This window comes from Rissa tridactyla, chromosome 8, assembly GCF_028500815.1.
Source record: "Rissa tridactyla isolate bRisTri1 chromosome 8, bRisTri1.patW.cur.20221130, whole genome shotgun sequence".
NCBI classification, from domain to species: domain Eukaryota; kingdom Metazoa; phylum Chordata; class Aves; order Charadriiformes; family Laridae; genus Rissa; species Rissa tridactyla.
Window position 1 is genome coordinate 22,011,619 of NC_071473.1, and position 21,141 is coordinate 22,032,759.

At 50.7% G+C, this 21,141-nt stretch overlaps 2 protein-coding genes across 15 annotated transcripts in view; one reads left to right on the forward strand and one right to left on the reverse strand.

The window, feature by feature from the left end:
• Positions 1–632: 632 nt before the first annotated feature.
• Positions 633–14,617, reverse strand: LOC128914198 (torsin-1A-interacting protein 2-like). 7 transcript variants are annotated; one of them, XM_054212905.1, is made up of 13 exons: positions 14,321–14,616; positions 13,124–13,318; positions 11,135–11,437; positions 10,403–10,507; positions 9,678–9,782; positions 8,946–9,047; positions 8,221–8,325; positions 7,489–7,593; positions 6,757–6,861; positions 6,032–6,136; positions 5,561–5,884; positions 5,002–5,163; positions 634–4,201 (listed from the first exon to the last, which is right to left on the reverse strand). In XM_054212905.1, the coding sequence occupies exons 2-13, from the start codon at positions 13,155–13,157 to the stop codon at positions 3,411–3,413; spliced, it is 2,346 nt and encodes a 781-aa protein (XP_054068880.1). In that variant the 5' UTR covers positions 13,158–13,318; positions 14,321–14,616; the 3' UTR covers positions 634–3,410. The 7 variants fall into 7 exon arrangements, with proteins under 7 accessions (XP_054068883.1, XP_054068880.1, XP_054068879.1 ...); XM_054212904.1 differs by having other exon boundaries at positions 7,489–7,590; positions 8,946–9,050; positions 14,321–14,615; XM_054212903.1 differs by having other exon boundaries at positions 8,946–9,050; positions 14,321–14,614.
• Positions 14,618–17,877: 3,260 nt separating this feature from the next.
• Positions 17,878–21,141, forward strand: part of CEP350 (centrosomal protein 350) — a 95,876-nt gene continuing 92,612 nt past the window's right edge. For 7 of the 8 annotated variants that reach the window (XR_008468214.1, XM_054212853.1, XM_054212859.1 and 4 more), the window contains exons 1-2: positions 17,878–18,324; positions 18,617–18,685. Coding sequence is in view for 7 of the 8 variants with exons in the window: in XM_054212853.1 (XP_054068828.1) it covers positions 17,904–18,324; positions 18,617–18,685 (490 nt within the window). In the remaining variant the exon portion in view is untranslated. The remainder of the gene's footprint in view (positions 18,325–18,616; positions 18,686–21,141) is intronic. The other variant, XM_054212858.1, reaches the window with a different exon arrangement.

Sequence of the window (21,141 nt, forward strand, 5' to 3'; positions counted from 1 at the left end):
ACTCACAGGAGGCTCTTGCTTGGTAGATATTAAACATCCTTTTTCTGAACTGGATGCAGATTTAGTCCCAAAGTTTACAGAGAGGCACAGTCACTGCCGAGCAGCCTCTGGACTTGCCTGCCCTGGTTTCCCCGTCTCGCTTCAACAGCAGGCACTGTTCTCGCTCCCAGTTCAACCTGGTTTTTGGAGCGGGTGTGAGGATAATGATGCTATTTACCAACATAAATCATGGTGAGCACATCATCTAGGGGAAAACCACCAGTGCATCCTTCTTCCTGGAGACGCTCTTGGAGCTTGTTCCGCTGGTCCCTTTAGACTCGCTTGTGAATTCATGTGCAAGACGGAAAAAGCAGCCTGGTTTTGGCATCTGGCAACCACTGCACCTGGTGACACCAGATTTTCATCTGAATCTTTGGGCTAGGACCAAATCTTGTCCTCTCACATCAGACAACAGGAGAAGAGTGATGTTTACCTCTGGTAATCAATCACATGAACATCTATTTGAAAACAGATGCCGATGTTATGAGTGTTTAGGTTGCCAGAGCCTGGGAAGGGACTGAAGAAAATCCAGAATAACAGGGTAAATCCTCTTTTATTTTTTTTTTTTTTGGCCCTCTCTCTGTTTAGGCCATTATTTGCTGGGCAAAACAATTCACCACAAATGTCAAACTGTGTGTGCTGAGGTGGTGCAACACTGGGTGGAACTGATCTGATCAAGGGTGTTGAAATGAGAAATATTTGCTTTCTGTATTTCTAAAATATTTCAGTCAACAGTGGATTTCAGTTCAATTATTAAGTATTATGCAAACCTCAATATGTTTCAGTTTGGGTTGAATTGAGCAGCTGTTTGTAGGTTTGTTTTTAGTTTTGTCCTTAGTTGAAAAAGCTAGAATGTTTGTCCCAAACAACTGAGAGAAAGGTTGTTTGGGGTTTTTCCAGAAAAAGTAAATATTCGCTTTGTTTGCACAATACAGCCCTGACCTAAATAAAACTTTGCCCAACCTGACGATCTTTTTTGCTTAATAAACTGAAAATAGCTAGAGAAAAAAAAAAAAGATCTGGTTGAGACTCCAGTCACACTTTGAAGACTTTGCTCGTTTTCTTTCACAATCTCATTATTTATTTTTAAATAGAAGCCTTGTTTCAGAAGCAAGCAGGTATTTTGTCTTTAAAAGTTCATAAAAATAGATCTGTATGAGAACAGCTCAGGTGGATGATGCTTACAGCAATGTGCCCAAGCAGCGTAAAGTTGCCCTTGCATACCTTGGCTATACATTACAAACACAGTACATAAAACTGAGCGTGAGATAATGTTAAAATACAGATTTCCCTCAAGATACTGACATAACATGATTAACGCTTTGCCGGTTCTTAGATCAACACCCATACTGAACCGTGCAGAGCAGAAACAGTGTTTTCTGTTACCAAAATAAAGTAGTGTATAGCAATAAAAAGGAGGGAGGGGAGGAAGCAACCCATGTCTTGTACAAAATCATGCCCTGGGCTGCCCTGCTGGCGCTGGGCTCCAGCAGGTAATTCTCACATCTAGCCTAGTGTTTGTTGTGGTTAAAACCCGTGGGGTCTTGTCTTCATGTCCCCAACCAACCAAAAAGTCTGTTCTTTGGCTAGAATAGGATCAAATAACCCCCTCCTTTTCCGTCGTTTTGTCCCCTCCTCCAAGTTAATGGCCACAGATCTCCCGCGACAGGACAAGGCACGCAGCAGGAGGGAAGAAGAGACGGGCTGGGTTTCAGGGTGCACGGCTGTGCCATCAGTGGGGCAGATCAGCAAGGCACCATCGGCAGGAGACGCGGCCAACGCCTGGGTGCGTTTGGTGTAAAGAGCACTCAGATGCGCGGCTTGTAAAAACACCGTAGTGTTCTTGAGTTGTGTCTTGTTCAAACACAGAGCCTGGCTCTGCAAGGCTCTGTGCTGCTGATATGGAAACAAGCTGTGCTCTGCTACAGCTGCTCCTTCTCCGGCAGGCAGCACCATAGGCACAAGGGGTTGGCACCTGGGGCTGGCTGTTGGGTTACTATAAATACTGTGACCTGCACCTGTCCCTGCTCCCCCCCAGGTGTTCCCTGAGTTGGCTCCTCTACCCTATAGTGTCTGCAGAAATGCAGTGTGCAGGGGTTCCACAGTGTTTCCAGGACTCAGATTTCTCTCCCTGGGATGCAGAAGAGGAGGCACGGTAAGAAACCAACCTGCCTCGTTAAGGATTTTTAGTGTTAACACCAGAGATTTTGTCTTTACCAGCTAATCCCAGCTCTGCTCCTAGTTGCTTTGGCGTGTGCCAGAGCAGCAGCAGCCTAGCAGGGAGGTAAACGCAGCTTTCGAGGGCAAGGACCTGGTGTGCTACCCTATATGGTTTGAAATAAATATCAACATCTACATTCATTCAATAAAAGTTAGCTGGGGAAAGGCAAGTAGACCGCTCCCTGCCCTATGCACAGATCAGAGATCCAGGTGAGGAGCAACCTGTCATGTAGGACCAAAGCTGATGCATCAGACCAAAGAGGTGGTCGCAGCCTTGTGGTGGCAAAGGGATCAAGAATGGACTTTTCTTTAAAGAGCAGCACTAAGTTAAACCGTATTCTGTAGATACAGTAAACTGTACTCATTCTTGTATCTGTGCAATCCCTTGAGGCTTCACACTATCAGAGTGACACTAAGGCGGTTTCTGTTTCATTACTCCCTGTCTTCAGAGATTATTTTCTGGCATATGGGATCTCCTGCTTTAGTGCAGTGTTTAAGTGCTGACAACCTGAAATTTCTTGTAATCGATGTTTATGGGTTTTCAGAATTGCAGGTTTGTTTGAACATCCTATATTTAGGATCTGGTCTTTGCTGGGTGTCAGTCAGTCTGTGCAAGTGGGACTCTATCAGGACGGACTGGTCAAACCTTTGACTAGCAAACTGGTGTTCTTTTTGAAGCATGCCTTCAAAATGTTGGACTTTGAGGAATTTGACCTTCCTGTGTTCCAGCTGCTCTCTGCAAAGGGAGAGAAACCTTCTAGACAAAGTACATTGTGAGAGTGATGTATACAACAATAGCAAGCTGAGGGTAAGGGAGAAATGAAAGACCTACTGCACTGAAGTACCTTTCTGGTGTACTAGTTGTGTATGTTATTTGTGTATTTCCTGATAGAAATGCTACCTGCGAAGTCCTATTTTCCCTTTTGCCTCCCCACATAGCGATGTTCTCCTGTGCAATTAGCAGTCTAAAACATCCACTCTTCCCATCTGCCAGAAGGAGGCGTGTGATTTATCACCTCCAAGACTCATCTGGCCAGGTGGCACCTGTCAAACTCTTCCCAGGAAGGTACAGGACACAAACTGAAGAGAAATAGCACTGGCTGTGCCTCTGCCTGCACTAGACTCAGACAAGACCATCTTTCCAACCCTTCCTAAGGCTCTGGCAGCCTTTGCCCCTTGGGTTGGGTGCGGACGTGGCAGCCCCTCTCCTCGATGGTCTGCACCGGGTGGATGGGTAGGACCAGGTGGGAGATGCGGCTCCACAGCCCACTCAGCTTGTCAGAGTCCATGTGGTTGTACGAGCTGGGGGTCCTAGTGTTGGTGAACTTGGCCCAGAGGAAGTCACGGACCCTCTCTTCCACTTGCTGGAGGCTAATGTGGGTCTCCAGCATCTCCTCCTCCAACAGCACGGTCAGCAGCAGGGCCACATCCTTGAAAGCAGCACTTTCGTGGTCGCAGTATTTGTAGAAGATTAGGGTGGCCCCTGCCGGCAGCAACTCGAAGCGGTGTATCACCGCAGCACGGCCCCCAGCCTGGAACGCTGAGCTGAGCTCTGAGTCCACCTCCAGCTTGGCCTTGTCACTCTGGAGCCTGGATTTATCCATGCCATCAATCTGGACCGTGCTGGCATGCAGAGCAGCCGAGTAGGTGTCAGCCACGCCAGCGCTAAGGCATCGCAAGGTCCGCTCACCCTTGCGGGCGGCCGTGAAGATGATGATGGCCGGTTGCGTATGGTGGGATGCATTGAGGTGCTTCTGCAAAAACTTGCGCCCGCGGAGCCACAGGTGGGGACTCTGTCCCGGAAACCTGTCCTGCAGCTGGATAAACTGGGACAGAAAGGCCTCCACCGTGGGGTTCCTGGGGGCTTGCTGTGCCTTGGAGGTCAGGTTGCCGAAGCAGAATATGAAGAAGCTGAGCAATACAAGGCCCGCGATGACAAGCCCTGTTCAACAGGGGAGAGTCCCGAGATGGGGAACAGAAGTCAGTCCCAAATGACCTGCTACAAGGGCTCTTTTTTTCACTCCCAGACCTTCCCCACTACCCCAGGAAAGTGTTTCAGGTTGGTACGTTCTCTGGGGGCCCAGGAATGACGAAGAGGCTGCTTGTCCCATGTGGTGAGACCCATGCTCCTACATGCCAGTTGTGGAGGACTACAGCTCTAGAGATGGAGGCAAGGCTACAGCTTTGTTGTCACAGTGCAATTTTCCTGAGGAAATTGCAGCTGGCCACCAGCTTTCTTCTCTTCCCTCCACTCTGTTTTCTTTAAGGTCTGTGGCCGTTTGGAGCACCTACCTCCACACATGGAGGGGTCTGACACAGCTAAAGTGTCCTGCTCACTGCCTTCCTCCTAGCTGTGCTGGGTGAACAAAGGCTACCATGCTTCTGCCCAGAAAAGGAGGACAGCGAGGTCCAGACACAACTGCTTGTGTCCCTCTCCATGGCAAAGCAGGGTCTCTTTCTACCAGGAGAAATGTGTGGTGCAGATTGGCATCACAGTTCCTGCTTGGGGCCCCATGACACAGAGGGGGACTGGGAAAGGGGGACTATCAGCCTCAGACCTCCCAGGACATGCCAGTGTACTCCCAGCATGCTGAACATGGTGTGCCTGCTTTTGAGGCTGGAGAGCTGGAGGGAAAGCTGCTACTATAGGCCTATTTTTAAGGGGATGGTTTTTCCCTCAAACCCTCAGAAAAGGCTGTGAAAGGTCCTGAGAGAGAAGAAGAATTAAATGTGCTTCATTACTTGTTCCTGGAGGATTAGTGCCTTCTGGTCGATGAGTAACACACAAGGGAAGCTTCTTTTCCTCACCTTTCAGCAAGAAAGACTCTTTGGCCTTCTGGTCTGTGTTTTCGGTGGTGATGTTCTGCAAGCAGGACTGAGCCTCTGGCTCTGGGGCTGTGTGCCCTACAGTAAGAGAAAGAAGTGTGCCACTCAATGTTGAGGGAAAAGCTAAGTTGGGCTGTAATTAAAAAAAGCAACAGAGCTGCCAGGAGCTTCAGGCTGAGGAAGAGATTCTGCTTTGGGTTAATACTGCTTTGAGTCTTGGCTCCCCCTGCTTTTAGGGCAGGTGAAGGAGAAAGATGATGCAGAGTGCAGTGTGGTTTCATGCCTTTCAAAGCAGGACAGTAGCCAAAGGAGAGAGAAAGAGAGAAGCCAGTTAATATCTTATACCTTCTTTCGTGCTCAACTCTGGAAAACTGACAATGGGCACTAGAGAGTTCACCGTACCATTTTTTAATGCCTATGGAAAGTGTATGCATGTGCGTGGTGGAAGAGCAGCAGCGTGCAGCCACCAGCTCACCTTTGGTCCCATGTCTGTTCCTTAACGTGCCTTGGGATCCGCTCTCCTGTGTTTCTTGCTCTATGTGTTCTTCTGGCTCCCAGTCTTGGAGAGGGGAACTGGTGCACTTCTCTGCCAAGAGGCCCTTGGTGACATCTTCTGCAGCAGTCACATCCAAATGTGTCATTTTACTATCACAGCTCAGTGATCTGCTTCTTGATGAAGAATAGACCTCTGCTGTGTAGGAACTTTCATATTGCCTGCTTCTCTCCTGGTCGTCCTCCTGTGTTCCCTGGTGGACAGGGCTGTCTCCTTTGCTGTCCATTTTATTGTGGGACAGCCTGGCTGTAGGGAATATGATTCACGGACCTACGCTTAGTCTCTCTCAGCAGGAGAACCAACAACCCTTTCTCCTGCTCTGCTTCCTCTAAGCAAAGGCCCAGGTTATCAGCATTTTGGAAATGCTGTACACACACAAGGGGAGAGACTCACCTTTATCCAAGCCGTCTTCATTCTGGGATGTCTCTGAGGCACCATCTCTTGTCTTCCGAGATTCTTCTGGTGATGCTTCAGTTTCCTGGGGAACCTTCTCCTCTACTGTGGGGAGGAACATAGGGAACAAAATTCACGGACCTAAGCTTAGTCTCTCTCGAAGCACAGGAATCACACACAGAATCACAGAATGGTAGGGGCTGGAAGGGACCTCTGGAGATCATCTAGTTCAACCCCCCTGCCAGAGCAGGGTCACCTACAGCAGGCTGCACGGGAACGTGTCCAGGCGGGTTTTGAATGTCTCCAGGGACGGAGACTCTCTGGGCAGCCTGTGCCAGGGCTCTGCCACCCTCCAAGTAAAGAGGTTCCTCCTCATGTTGAGATGGAACTTCCTATGCTCAAGTTTGTGCCCATTACCTCTTGTCCTGTCCCCGGGCACCACTGAAAAGAGCCTGGCCCCATCCTCCTGACACCCACCCTTTTAGTATTTATAAGCATGGATAAGATCCCCCCCTCAGTTGTCTTTTTTGCAGACTGAAGAGACCCAAATCCCTCAGCCTTTCTTCATAAGAGAGATGCTCCAGTCCCCTCATCATTTTGGTAGCCCTTTAGTCTCTCTCAGCAGGAGAACCAACAACCCTTTCTCCTGCTCTGCTTCCTCTAAGCAAAGGCCCAGGTTATCAGCATTTTGGAAATGCTGTACACACACAAGGGGAGAGACTCACCTTTATCCAAGTCATCTTCTTTCTGGGATGTCTCTGAGGCACCATCTCTTGTCGTCTGAGATTCTTCTGGTGATACTTCAGTTTCCTGGGGAACCTTCTCCTCTGCTGTGGGAAGTAATGTAGGGAACAAAATTTGCAGAGCTACACTTAGTCTCTCTCAGCACAAGAATCACACACAGAATCACAGAATGGTAGGGGCTGGAAGGGACCTCTGGAGATCATCTAGTCCAATCCCCCTGCCAGAGCAGGGTCACCTACAGCAGGCTGCACAGGAACGCGTCCAGGCGGGTTTTGAATGTCCCCAGGGACGGAGACTCCACCACCTCTCTGGGCAGCCTGTGCCAGGGCTCTGCCACCCTCCAAGTAAAGAGGTTCCTCCTCATGTTTAGGTGGAACTTCCTATGCTCAAGTTTGTGCCCATTACCTCTTGTCCTGTCCCCGGGCACCACTGAAAAGAGCCTGGCCCCATCCTCCTGACACCCACCCTTTTAGTATTGATAAGCATGGATAAGATCCCCCCCTCAGTTGTCTTTTTTGCAGACTGAAGAGACCCAAATCCCTCGGCCTTTCTTCATAAGAGAGATGCTCCAGTCCCCTCATCATCTTGGTAGCCCTTTAGTCTCTCTCAGCAGGAGAACCAACAACCCTTTCTCCTGCTCTGCTTCCTCTAAGCAAAGGCCCAGGTTATCAGCATTTTGGAAATGCTGTACACACACAAGGGGAGAGACTCACCTTTATCCAAGTCATCTTCTTTCTGGGATGTCTCTGAGGCACCATCTCTTGTCGTCTGAGATTCTTCTGGTGATACTTCAGTTTCCTGGGGAACCTTCTCCTCTGCTGTGGGAAGTAATGTAGGGAACAAAATTTGCAGAGCTACACTTAGTCTCTCTCAGCACAAGAATCACACACAGAATCACAGAATGGTAGGGGCTGGAAGGGACCTCTGGAGATCATCTAGTCCAATCCCCCTGCCAGAGCAGGGTCACCTACAGCAGGCTGCACAGGAACGCGTCCAGGCGGGTTTTGAATGTCCCCAGGGACGGAGACTCCACCACCTCTCTGGGCAGCCTGTGCCAGGGCTCTGCCACCCTCCAAGTAAAGAGGTTCCTCCTCATGTTTAGGTGGAACTTCCTATGCTCAAGTTTGTGCCCATTACCTCTTGTCCTGTCCCCGGGCACCACTGAAAAGAGCCTGGCCCCATCCTCCTGACACCCACCCTTTTAGTATTGATAAGCATGGATAAGATCCCCCCCTCAGTTGTCTTTTTTGCAGACTGAAGAGACCCAAATCCCTCGGCCTTTCTTCATAAGAGAGATGCTCCAGTCCCCTCATCATCTTGGTAGCCCTTTAGTCTCTCTCAGCAGGAGAACCAACAACCCTTTCTCCTGCTCTGCTTCCTCTAAGCAAAGGCCCAGGTTATCAGCATTTTGGAAATGCTGTACACACACAAGGGGAGAGACTCACCTTTATCCAAGCCGTCTTCATTCTGGGATGTCTCTGAGGCACCATCTCTTGTCTTCCGAGATTCTTCTGGTGATGCTTCAGTTTCCTGGGGAACCTTCTCCTCTACTGTGGGGAGGAACATAGGGAACAAAATTCACGGACCTAAGCTTAGTCTCTCTCGAAGCACAGGAATCACACACAGAATCACAGAATGGTAGGGGCTGGAAGGGACCTCTGGAGATCATCTAGTTCAACCCCCCTGCCAGAGCAGGGTCACCTACAGCAGGCTGCACGGGAACGTGTCCAGGCGGGTTTTGAATGTCTCCAGGGACGGAGACTCTCTGGGCAGCCTGTGCCAGGGCTCTGCCACCCTCCAAGTAAAGAGGTTCCTCCTCATGTTGAGATGGAACTTCCTATGCTCAAGTTTGTGCCCATTACCTCTTGTCCTGTCCCCGGGCACCACTGAAAAGAGCCTGGCCCCATCCTCCTGACACCCACCCTTTTAGTATTTATAAGCATGGATAAGATCCCCCCCTCAGTTGTCTTTTTTGCAGACTGAAGAGACCCAAATCCCTCAGCCTTTCTTCATAAGAGAGATGCTCCAGTCCCCTCATCATTTTGGTAGCCCTTTAGTCTCTCTCAGCAGGAGAACCAACAACCCTTTCTCCTGCTCTGCTTCCTCTAAGCAAAGGCCCAGGTTATCAGCATTTTGGAAATGCTGTACACACACAAGGGGAGAGACTCACCTTTATCCAAGTCATCTTCTTTCTGGGATGTCTCTGAGGCACCATCTCTTGTCGTCTGAGATTCTTCTGGTGATACTTCAGTTTCCTGGGGAACCTTCTCCTCTGCTGTGGGAAGTAATGTAGGGAACAAAATTTGCAGAGCTACACTTAGTCTCTCTCAGCACAAGAATCACACACAGAATCACAGAATGGTAGGGGCTGGAAGGGACCTCTGGAGATCATCTAGTCCAATCCCCCTGCCAGAGCAGGGTCACCTACAGCAGGCTGCACAGGAACGCGTCCAGGCGGGTTTTGAATGTCCCCAGGGACGGAGACTCCACCACCTCTCTGGGCAGCCTGTGCCAGGGCTCTGCCACCCTCCAAGTAAAGAGGTTCCTCCTCATGTTTAGGTGGAACTTCCTATGCTCAAGTTTGTGCCCATTACCTCTTGTCCTGTCCCCGGGCACCACTGAAAAGAGCCTGGCCCCATCCTCCTGACACCCACCCTTTTAGTATTGATAAGCATGGATAAGATCCCCCCCTCAGTTGTCTTTTTTGCAGACTGAAGAGACCCAAATCCCTCGGCCTTTCTTCATAAGAGAGATGCTCCAGTCCCCTCATCATCTTGGTAGCCCTTTAGTCTCTCTCAGCAGGAGAACCAACAACCCTTTCTCCTGCTCTGCTTCCTCTAAGCAAAGGCCCAGGTTATCAGCATTTTGGAAATGCTGTACACACACAAGGGGAGAGACTCACCTTTATCCAAGCCGTCTTCATTCTGGGATGTCTCTGAGGCACCATCTCTTGTCTTCCGAGATTCTTCTGGTGATGCTTCAGTTTCCTGGGGAACCTTCTCCTCTACTGTGGGGAGGAACATAGGGAACAAAATTCACGGACCTAAGCTTAGTCTCTCTCGAAGCACAGGAATCACACACAGAATCACAGAATGGTAGGGGCTGGAAGGGACCTCTGGAGATCATCTAGTTCAACCCCCCTGCCAGAGCAGGGTCACCTACAGCAGGCTGCACGGGAACGTGTCCAGGCGGGTTTTGAATGTCTCCAGGGACGGAGACTCTCTGGGCAGCCTGTGCCAGGGCTCTGCCACCCTCCAAGTAAAGAGGTTCCTCCTCATGTTGAGATGGAACTTCCTATGCTCAAGTTTGTGCCCATTACCTCTTGTCCTGTCCCCGGGCACCACTGAAAAGAGCCTGGCCCCATCCTCCTGACACCCACCCTTTTAGTATTTATAAGCATGGATAAGATCCCCCCCTCAGTTGTCTTTTTTGCAGACTGAAGAGACCCAAATCCCTCAGCCTTTCTTCATAAGAGAGATGCTCCAGTCCCCTCATCATTTTGGTAGCCCTTTAGTCTCTCTCAGCAGGAGAACCAACAACCCTTTCTCCTGCTCTGCTTCCTCTAAGCAAAGGCCCAGGTTATCAGCATTTTGGAAATGCTGTACACACACAAGGGGAGAGACTCACCTTTATCCAAGTCATCTTCTTTCTGGGATGTCTCTGAGGCACCATCTCTTGTCGTCTGAGATTCTTCTGGTGATACTTCAGTTTCCTGGGGAACCTTCTCCTCTGCTGTGGGAAGTAATGTAGGGAACAAAATTTGCAGAGCTACACTTAGTCTCTCTCAGCACAAGAATCACACACAGAATCACAGAATGGTAGGGGCTGGAAGGGACCTCTGGAGATCATCTAGTCCAATCCCCCTGCCAGAGCAGGGTCACCTACAGCAGGCTGCACAGGAACGCGTCCAGGCGGGTTTTGAATGTCCCCAGGGACGGAGACTCCACCACCTCTCTGGGCAGCCTGTGCCAGGGCTCTGCCACCCTCCAAGTAAAGAGGTTCCTCCTCATGTTTAGGTGGAACTTCCTATGCTCAAGTTTGTGCCCATTACCTCTTGTCCTGTCCCCGGGCACCACTGAAAAGAGCCTGGCCCCATCCTCCTGACACCCACCCTTTTAGTATTGATAAGCATGGATAAGATCCCCCCCTCAGTTGTCTTTTTTGCAGACTGAAGAGACCCAAATCCCTCGGCCTTTCTTCATAAGAGAGATGCTCCAGTCCCCTCATCATCTTGGTAGCCCTTTAGTCTCTCTCAGCAGGAGAACCAACAACCCTTTCTCCTGCTCTGCTTCCTCTAAGCAAAGGCCCAGGTTATCAGCATTTTGGAAATGCTGTACACACACAAGGGGAGAGACTCACCTTTATCCAAGTCATCTTCTTTCTGGGATGTCTCTGAGGCACCATCTCTTGTCTTCCGAGATTCTTCTGGTGATACTTCAGTTTCCTGGGGAACCTTCTCCTCTACCGTGGGGCTAGCTGAATCCAACAGTATCGTCTCTTCTCTGTTAGCAGTTGGTGATTTATAGACCAAAGAGTCCTCCTCTGGTTTGCAGGACTTCTCAGGGCACCTTCTTGTCACTTGGTGCTCAAGTGTTTCTTGGGTGGCCTCTTGTGGCACAGGTTGCTTTGCTGTGCTCTCCACCTCATCTTGGGCTGGCCCAGCTGTTGGGATCAGAGTTCGCAAGCTCAGCTAGCCATACATGAGTCAAGAATACCCAGTGCTTTACCACCACCCTGTAACACTCCCAGTTCTTTTATTTCTACCCCCAACAATCTACCCCCAGTGAGATGGGGGAGAGAACAGTGTGACTAGAAGTGAGAAAACTCATGGTCTGAGATCAAGACAAGCTGAATAGGTGAAGGAAAGGGGCTGGAAAATCACAAGCGATGCTATAGCTCGCCACCTCCTACAAGCAGACTGATGCCAGGCCAGTCTCCAAGCAATAGCCACCTTGGAAGCCAGCCCCCTCTCCCTTTCTTCCTGTACCCCAGTTTTTGTTGCTGAGCATGATGTTACACTGTTTACAATATCCCTTTGCCCACCTTGGGTCCCTACCCAATCTTCTGCCAACCCCAGATTATCTGCTTGGCGGGGGGAGGGGGTGGGAAAAGAGAAAGCCTTGACTTTGTGCCACCACTGTTCAGCAATAGCCAAAACACTGCTGTGTTATCAACGCTTCTTTTTTTTTTCTTTTAAAACCACAACACCTGCACTGTACAGGTTGCTATGAGGAAAGTTAACACAATCCCAGCCTATGTCACACGCTGTCCTACGTGGGGTGGGCAGGCAATTCTTTCATTAAGTGGTAGGATGTGTTGCCACATCTTCCAAAGACAGTGGGTTTTCCTAGGCTGGTAAATTGAAGTGATGGATTTGAAGAATTTCTAAGGCTGTTGTTAAGTACCAGCCAGAACAGCTAGGCCAACGCACTCCGAGCATCTGTCTGAATGTAAATGGTAGCTCTGCTGGTGCTCCTTGTCTGCCCCTGCTCTGGAGCTGCTCTCCCAAAGAGCTGTGGTAACGTATAATTAAAAGCAAACACTGGAGCATAATTCAATAGAGAAATTCTGAGGCTGAACATAAGCGTTTGCAACATTTTCTGAATCCGACAAAACCAAATAGTGCAGCTCAAATTTCAGGCACTATTTGTGAAAAATTGCTTGTGAACGATCAAGCACTACAATGACAGAAATGATTATGCTAAAATTAGAAAAAAGACTGATAAAAATGGCATGGAACTCCCTACTAATTTGAAAACAGAAAAAGCTGCACCTGTTATGTGTTAGAACATGCTGTCCTTTGCAGCATAATTCCTACATTCCTTGTTGCTGATTATTGTGGGAAAACTTCTAACCGCCTAGGGCAGATATGAGCTAGTTATAACATCATGGTATCACTTAGATGTAGTTGCCATAACAAGGCACCTGGAGAATGTAAGCACACGGTAGAAACTGAAATGTGAGGACCTGGAGGTATACTGCTATTCAAGCTGGGCACAAACAGTGCTCCTTGCCCTGCCTCCTTCAGAGGTTCCCATCCGCAGGTGGTGGAAAACTGGCTTATTATTTAAGCACCTGTAGATGGGAAGCACTGGGATTCAGGGAAGAGAGCTCTCCCAGTCTTGAGCTCTGTCTTTAGCCTTCCTCGTGCTGCCATCCTGGACAGAGTCTAAACCTGTGGCAGATGGGAATGCAAAACTGAAAGTCACTTGTTGATCTTTCACCCTTCAAAGATAGCAACTTGCTTTTCTTGGCCTGGAAAATAGGATTTTTTTTTTGGTTTTATCCCTTTTATCCTTTTGCAAAGGGATTTTGCTAGTAGATGGAGTAAGCATAGGATTCACTTACCTCCACACAGATCCACCCTTGGATTCTTTTCCATTTTCTTTCTTCCTAGAAGCCCTGGCTTCTGCACCGTTTTGTTTCACTTTCTCCTTTGGTCATATGGAGATGTATCTTCCTGCTGTTCAAGTGCCTGACCGAGCCCCCTCACAGATACCATCCCGTCTTGGCCTCAGCAATTGCGACTAAATGCCCATAAACCTGATAAACACAAACACAGGAGCAGTGATTCACGGTGGAGGCGGAGGCTCCTCCCTCCATGCTTACCAAGGTGGTGTGAAAATGGAAGGACGTCCCTGATAACTGTGATCCTTCAGCCCAAGGGCTATTAGCTATTTTTGCTTCCCGGCAGGCTACACGCAGTTCAAGGACTAATGCAAACCACAGTTGTTTCAGGACAAGCCAACAGGGTGAGGCACTGGTTTCTCATCTGGATAAGCTTGGATGGACTTGGTTGTGCTCTGAGATGCCAGGCCTGGCGTCTGGGGCTCAGCAGGCTGCCCTGCGTGCTTTCGGGCACCTGGTATCTCACAGCCAGGTCGGCACAGAGCAACGAGCCTGCTCCACCTTACATTCCTGCCTCTGGTGTGTCGGATCGGGAGACGGTGGTGCTGGAAGGCGAAGTCGCTGGCAGAAACACTGCCTGGCCCCTGGGCAGCAGTGTTCCCCCCACCCGGCCCCGCGCCCATCCGAGGGGCCGAGCGGTGCCCTGGCCGAGTGTTGTGATCCTGGAATCACATCCTGACTCTCCTACACTCCCCCAGTGATACTTTCCCCCCTCTGATAGAGCGCTTTGGGATGGCGCGCAGGATGGAGTGAGGCTCACTGTTGTAATCTGAGAAAGCTGATGGCTTTCACGAGTGTAACGTCTGCCTGCGGAAAACTAGGTGGCATGGAAAAAGTTTCTCCTGAGAAACTTTCCCCGCTGGCGAGCGGTTGGTGTGGATTTCCATACAAAAATCTCAAGCCCGGCCTTCTCAGCAGCTCTGCTAGCATAGGGGGGCAACTTCCCCCACCTGCACTGTCTCTACAGCTGAGTTTTCTTGCTAAATACAAGATTTGGAGGTGTGGGGGGGCGTATAATTGCTTGCTCTCTGCCGCCTGGCTCTCGTCCCTCCCCTCGCTGTGCTGTTCCCGCTAGTGACGCTCTGGCAGAAGAAGGAAGTCAGAGGAACAAAGTGGTTTGCAGAGTCGGACGCTTACCCGGTCTTGGAGGTTTGGAGCCGATCGAGGCGGCGAAGTGAAGCAGAGGGGTGGCAAGAGGAGGCCAGTGCTGGCCCCTCCGCTTGCCCTTCCCAGAGGCCCTTTGGCTCGGCTGGTGGCGGGACAGCCTGTGCCCCCAACGCACACCCTTAATCCTCCGCTGTCAACGTGACAGTGAACTCTGCCCTTCCACGGGCGCCCGGCAGCCTGCTGGGAGGTGTAGTTTTCTGTCCTTCCGCCTCGCCAAAGGCGGACAGCTTTTCCCTTTTCCTCAGTCAACAGCAGTGGTTCTTGGGAGCATTCGGGAAATGATACCTTCTTTCTTTGGCTGTACTTCTGCGGTCGAGCAGAGTTTCCTTCAGGCAAACTGGATGACTGGCAGCTTCCTGCATTAAGTAACAGCGTTTCGGATTTCAACAACTAAATAAGGGCAAGGAGGGAACTGTTTTGAGAGTTGATTTATGAAGATGTACCTCAAGAAAAACAACCCAAACACGTAGCCAGCAAACCCCAGACTCTGGAAATGTCACACTGTGCGAGTGCAGGGAGGCTGGGGAGCTGTGGGCTGTGAAATGGAGTGTCTTTAACATCAGCTCGGAGGGCAAGGGATGCAAAGCCCCCCCCAGGGCTCCCCTTCCAGCGTAGTTCAGAGGCTGCAACAGGGGGAAGGTCAGAGAGAGCATGTGTAGCTGCTCCTGGCCTAATTTGGGCAATGGTATTCCAAAAAATGATGATCTGCCTTGCTGCGCCCACACAGAGAACAGGTACGTGCCAACCCCTTCCCTATAACCCCCTGCCCAGGACACGTTTCATGGGAAGTGGCGGCATGGAGCAGGGCGCGCTGGGGGAAAGGCATCAGCACAAGGAGCAGCAGCACAGAGACTGCAACCCCCCTTGAACTCAGCTCGCAGCCTTTTCACTAACATCCCCAGAGGAGCCCAGTGGCAAACGGCTGAGACAAAGCACGGGGAAAGGCAACCGAAACCGTGCTGGTAAGGAGCAGGCACCAAATGGCTGGGACTCCTCAATTTGGAGAGCAGAAGGCTGAAGGGGGGGATCTGACTACTGTGTTCACTAAATCCTCCCATACTAGGCCTTGAGATACTTGTAAAACAGGTAGGACATTGGGTTCACATGGAAACCTTTATGCTGTGTGCAGGAAACCGTACTGGCCAGGGGCCATGGAGGCAGAGTGGCAGAAGGTCCTGGGCAGGAGTGTCCAGAGGGTGCCCTGATTCCTCTCTGTCTCTCCCCAGGTCTCCGGGAGCTGCCCCCCACTCTGACACGGGTCATACCAGGAAGGTGAGAAGGTGGGAGGTGTGCGCGGGCACAGCGCATGTGGCAATAGCGGGATTGCACCTTCTCTCCAGCAGCACAGAAAGGCAGTGGATTCCTCCGTGACCTGCAGAGCCACGCTGCTGCCGGTGGCCAGGAGGGGACAGAGTCCACCTCCCTCCCTGGCCCATTCAGCACATTCTTTTATCGTGGCCAACCTCTCAGCAGGTGCAGTAGAGGCTGTAAAACCTGGGAGCATGGCAAAGCTGGAAGGAAAAAGTCCAAGTGGCTTATCTACAGAGACCAACATCTCTCTGGGGGCCCTGCTATTGGTTGACGTCCATCTCACATCCCAGTCAAAGGCACATTTGACTTGATCTGCTTCTAGCCATAAGTAAGGAACAGCCAAGGTGACCAAAGTGGACAGGAGCTGCAGGCATCAAGGGCTTCATAATCAAAGTATTTTATATCCCTACAACCAGCCAGTCCCTTTACCACAGGAGGCAATGGGGAGTGGGCAGAGGGACCACCCTTCCCACAGAAGCACAAGTGTCATGAAACCAGTGGTGGAACTCCAGCTCAGCAAGTGAAAAAAGCGAGTGCGTGACAAAATCCAGGGATAGCTTCAGCCCGTGCGGGTTGAGAACCCTGTTACTGAAAAGCAGTTTGTCAGGCGAATTCACCAGTGGGTCTACGACATGAAGTCATCCACCACAAAACTGTTACCAAAATTGCAGGTTGATGTTGTGTAACGTTGCTTTTCTTCTTTTAGCATTCACAAAGTCATGAGGTACAAGCTGGGATGTAGAATTGTAACTTCAGAAATCTGGTCTTCTTTTAACTCGAGTTTGAAAGGAGGATTTTATTTAAACAGGAATAACGTTTCCTCTCAATCTGCAGAAGAATCAACAGTGACTAGGTGAATTATAAAGGACATGTGATGTAAATATTCACACAGCGTAATCATCTAGCAACTTTTTTTGGAAACTTCTGAATAAAGTGATACTACTTGTAGCTCTAGTCCATTCCCACCGGTCAGAAATCATGAGTCAGTCACTGGCAGGTCTTTTCCTACTTGAACTGCACTGGCCGTTCAGCTGTACTTCAAAACTTCCTGATTTGTTGCATCCTGTTTTGGTTTTGCTTTAGAAAACATTGCTGAATGTCTGTGTTCTGTTTTTACATCTTAAAAGAATGGCAGTGTTTTACTCTGTTGCTGGTACAAGAGGAGGAATGCATAATTTATCTCACAAATATTCACTTGCTTCTGGATGAAATTTGAACACTTATGGTGTGCTAGTATAGCATCAAAATAATTTTTATTTTTAAATATATGTACACAGGAGACAGTTCCAGGACTGAAGACTGAATGGCACTTCCCACACACACACACACACCCCCCTACTCCATTCACAACCCTGCAAAACAAATACCATCACAAACGTGGGCATACGTATTCCGGAGAATTGTAGATTAAGATACTGCCATTACAGATGCCAGTGTCCTCTTCCTCAATCCTGTCTTCTTCAGTATGCAGAAATCCCTCAGAATTTGTAGAAGTGCCTCTGCTTGCTTAGCAACGTGTTTCCAAACTGGTCCTAAATTTGTAAGCCCTGGGCTTACCTGCCCTTGTAATCATCTATGCAGAGGTGACAGAAAATGTCTGTCCGCTGTCAAAAGACAGGAAAACTAGGCACAGGCAAGTGCGTGGTAGTTTCAAACGCAACCCTCGTGTATCCTGCTATAGTAATCAGCAACTGTACAGCGCGGGCACTTGTTGCTCGGAGCACCCAGCACTCCTTCGACCACTGAGGTAGAGAACTCGGGGGTTCTCCGGCTCAGGGGTCCCCGCCGGCTGCCCAAGGTCCTCCCTGCCCACCTCTGCCCCTCAGGTAGGGGAAGGCGAAACAGCCGGCCGCGGCATCTCTCCCTGCCCCGGCCGGCCGGCCGCCCCGCCTGAGCGCGGCACCGGGCCGAGACCGCCCGGAGGGCTCGCCGGGTCCGGCCTCCCCTCAGGGGCCGCCCTCGCGGGGGCCCCGCCGAGCTGGGGGAGGCCGCGGCCGAAGGGGCGGCTCGGCGCGCCGGGCGCTCCCTCATTTTTTTCACTGGAGGGCAGCCTCGGCGCAGCCGGGCGGCGGGACGATCGCTCCCGGCCCTCCCTCGGCTTCCTCCGGCCGGGAAGCAGCGCGGCGGCGGCCGGCTCAGGCGGTGGCGGCCCCGCTCCCTCAGCGGGGCGGCGGGCGGGGGAAGGGGGGGGCGGTGGTGGGGCGGCGGGGCGCGCGCGGGGCAACTGCGGGGCGCGCGGGCCATGGCGGGCCTCCCGCTGTACCACGTGACGCCGCGGCGCCCCCTCCGCGCGCATGCAGCGGAAGCGGCGGGTGCTGATCCCGCCCCGCGGCGGGGCCGGCGGGAAGTGAGGTTCGCGGAGCCGCCCTCGCCGCGGGAAGGCGGCAGCTTCAGTCCCGAGCGGCGCGGAGAGGAGGCGTCGGCCGGGGCCGGTCGGGGCAGGGGGCGGCGGCGGCGGCGGCGGTTGCGGCGCCTCGGCGGGGCGGCAGCGGCAGGAGCAGCAGCAGCGGGCAGGATGGTGGGGGGGAGCGACGGGCAGGCTCCGCCTGACGCCACCGAGCTGAAGCGCAGGCGGAAGAGCCCCCGGTTGGCGGCGGCGGCGCGGGAGGAGGAGGCCGAGGCGGAGGCCACGGCCGAGCCCGGCCCCGGAGAGGCGCTGGAGGGTGAGCGGCCCGGGCAGCGCCCCGCGGTGGATCTTGCGGTTGAGGGAGCGGTGGGGCGGCGCGAAGTGGGGCGGGCGGGCTGGCCTTCTCCTCCCCCGCGGCCGCCCTGCCTGCTGGGCAGGGAGGCAGGGGCAGCCCGAGGGGGACCCTCCGGGACAGCCCCGCTGGAAACACTGGGGTGTCCCAGGGAGTCTGGAAGGGGATGTTAGGCACTCTGGAAGGCTGTCGGGCTGGAGTCTGGTGGGCTTGAGCGGAGCTGCCCGGCCTGTTTCTCACCTGTTTCTCGTTTCAGGAGAGGAGCATCCCTTTGGGAATCCAGACTCCTTGACCCGACCCCCTATAAAAGCGTGTAGAGCGGCAGGTAGGTTGTGACTCAGAGAGGTTACAGTGTGTGCTGAAATGCACAAGACCTGAGGAATATGGAGTTTATTGGGGCTTAGCTCCTTTGCAGGTGTTAGCATGGCTCTTCTGTACAGGTGAGGAAATCCCGCTGCCGCCTTTATTCCATACGTAAAAGCCAGGGAGCGCTTCTCCGCCTTCCAAAAGGATCAGTGCATGTAGAGCGCGCCAAAGCCCTTAGGTGACTGTTTTACCTGGTGGATCACTTGGAATAGTATTTTGTCACAGTGTTAAAATGGGGACTGACTGATTTTCCTAACACTGCTTTTTTTTTTTTAAAGGCTGAATTTAAATAAAGCATCTTGAGCTGCAAAAACGGATCGCTGTAAGGCTGTGCTCCGGACGGCGAGCAGCGTTGGCGCTTGCTGTCGGGCAGTGTTGTGTTAGCTCTGTGCGGCACCTTCTTGTTTCTTTAGTTGATGAAAACTGCGTCCCTCTCAAAACTTTGGAGAGGTGCTAACTTTGTGTAGTGCCGTCACGTGGCTTCAGCCTGTCATTCCACCAGAAAACTGCAAACAAATTGTATTTCCTTCCCTTTTAGTCTGTTTTGAGTTGGACTGTATCTGTTGGCATGTGGCAATTCTCAGGTGGATGAGTTGGGCTAGCCTAGGACTATTCTCCATTCCCCTTTGTATTCTTGTGACAGGGCTGTCACCAAGCTCTTTTTACAGCTCCAGTGAATGGCTCTAATTATGTGGCATCGCCCTTAAAAAGGGCTGCCAATATTATGCTTCAGAAGCAGAATTTCCAGTAGGTGTGGAAAAAACCTTATCTTGAGGGAGGATGAGAGAGGTTATGGGTATTTCTGCGGGAAAGTACAAAGGTCTAGCTGTGAAAAAAGCTGTGGGAAGTTGTTGCTCCCAAATGATGGCTAGTAGGGTGCTAACATGCTTAGTATTTTGAATGTGGCTGGGCTGCTTTAGGAGGTACGGCTGAGTGGGGTTTTTTTAATGTAGATGTCTCTGAAAATGAGGTTGGAGGGAGAGATGTCCTCCCCCCCCCCACTGAACTCTTAACAGTGCTATTTGATTATAGTCACAACAGGCATAAAAGTACGACGTTAAGAGACCCTAATGCTTTATATAGAAGTGAAGGAGTAATTCCCCCCCCGCCCCGAGAGTCCTCCCACTTCTAGCTATAGAGTATTGGGGTTTTTTCTGCAGAGTTTAGGGAACGGAAGGTCTGTGAGGCAGCGGGACAAGCAGGGTGGATTTTTATAAGGACGTAGTTGTCATGCTTCCCTGAGAGCAGAACGAAAGCAAGACCACAACTGGAGAAACTGGTTCCTGGCTTCTGCTTTGGGGTTTTAAATATAGATTAGGAAACTTGCTTCTAGAGTTAAAAAGCTTTAAGAGTCTACAAACCCTGCCTCAAATCAGGCGTCTCCTACATCAATGAGCTAAAGATATATGTTAGCAATCTCTGTTGAAGTTGTCTTAAAATAGTAGAGTGTATGACTGTGTGACTTAATTGCAGGCACTAGGTGGTTTTGGCACTCAAGTTTGTGGTGGCTGTAGTTGCTGTGGAACGTTGCAGGCTTATCTCTGTCGAAAAAAGATTGAACCCACAGGGGTAGATACGTACTAGACTTAAAAGAACAAGTTCTACTATGTTAAAATAGTGGCTTTATATTTTGGTTTATAAACCTGTATTTTGTGAACCTTTAGATTTCTAATCCCGTAGATTAAACTGGTGTACGAAATGAGGATAGTAAGAAGATCACTCTCTCTTGGCAGGTGACTGTGCAATAGGTAGCTGGCCAGTAGATTTGAGGTGGATTGGAAAATCCTCACTAGCTGCCTGGGAGGAAGGAATGATCCTTTGGGTAGGATGCTTAAGGCCTTGTAAGGAAAGAACAGGCGTGTCTGAACTGGAATTTATATATATTTCTAGGAAAGTTAAACTTCATAAAGGGGGAGTTCACTTTTCTCTGTAGGGGATGCCATGTGTGCTGTCTGCTTGTTCTAACACTCTTTCTGTTACACAAGGTGCTAATTCACAGTCTGTCTTCATGTGAGAAATAAAGTTGTATATATTTAAATCTTTCTTTTTTACAACGACTTTTAAAAATGCTTTGAGAGACAGAGAGTACTGATCAATGCAAAGAAAAGGAGAGGAATTAAAAAGCGTGGACTGCATGAGTAGCCCTCTTTAGATTCGTAGATCTTTCTGGGTCTTGTGATTACTAGCCACTGCTGCTAGTGAGGTTTTCCTTGCAAAACCTCAGTACATAGTGAAATATTATGGGTATGTTGTTTGGCATTCTTGAAGGTCAAGTAATTCGAGTATTTTCATTTTTAGCTTGGTGGGAAATCAGTCACTTGAGCTTTTTGAGATGGTTTTGAAAATACAGTATACCACTCACTATGCGCAAATACTTTACTGCTGTACCTGTGACTTAATGTCTTAGTTTAAAAC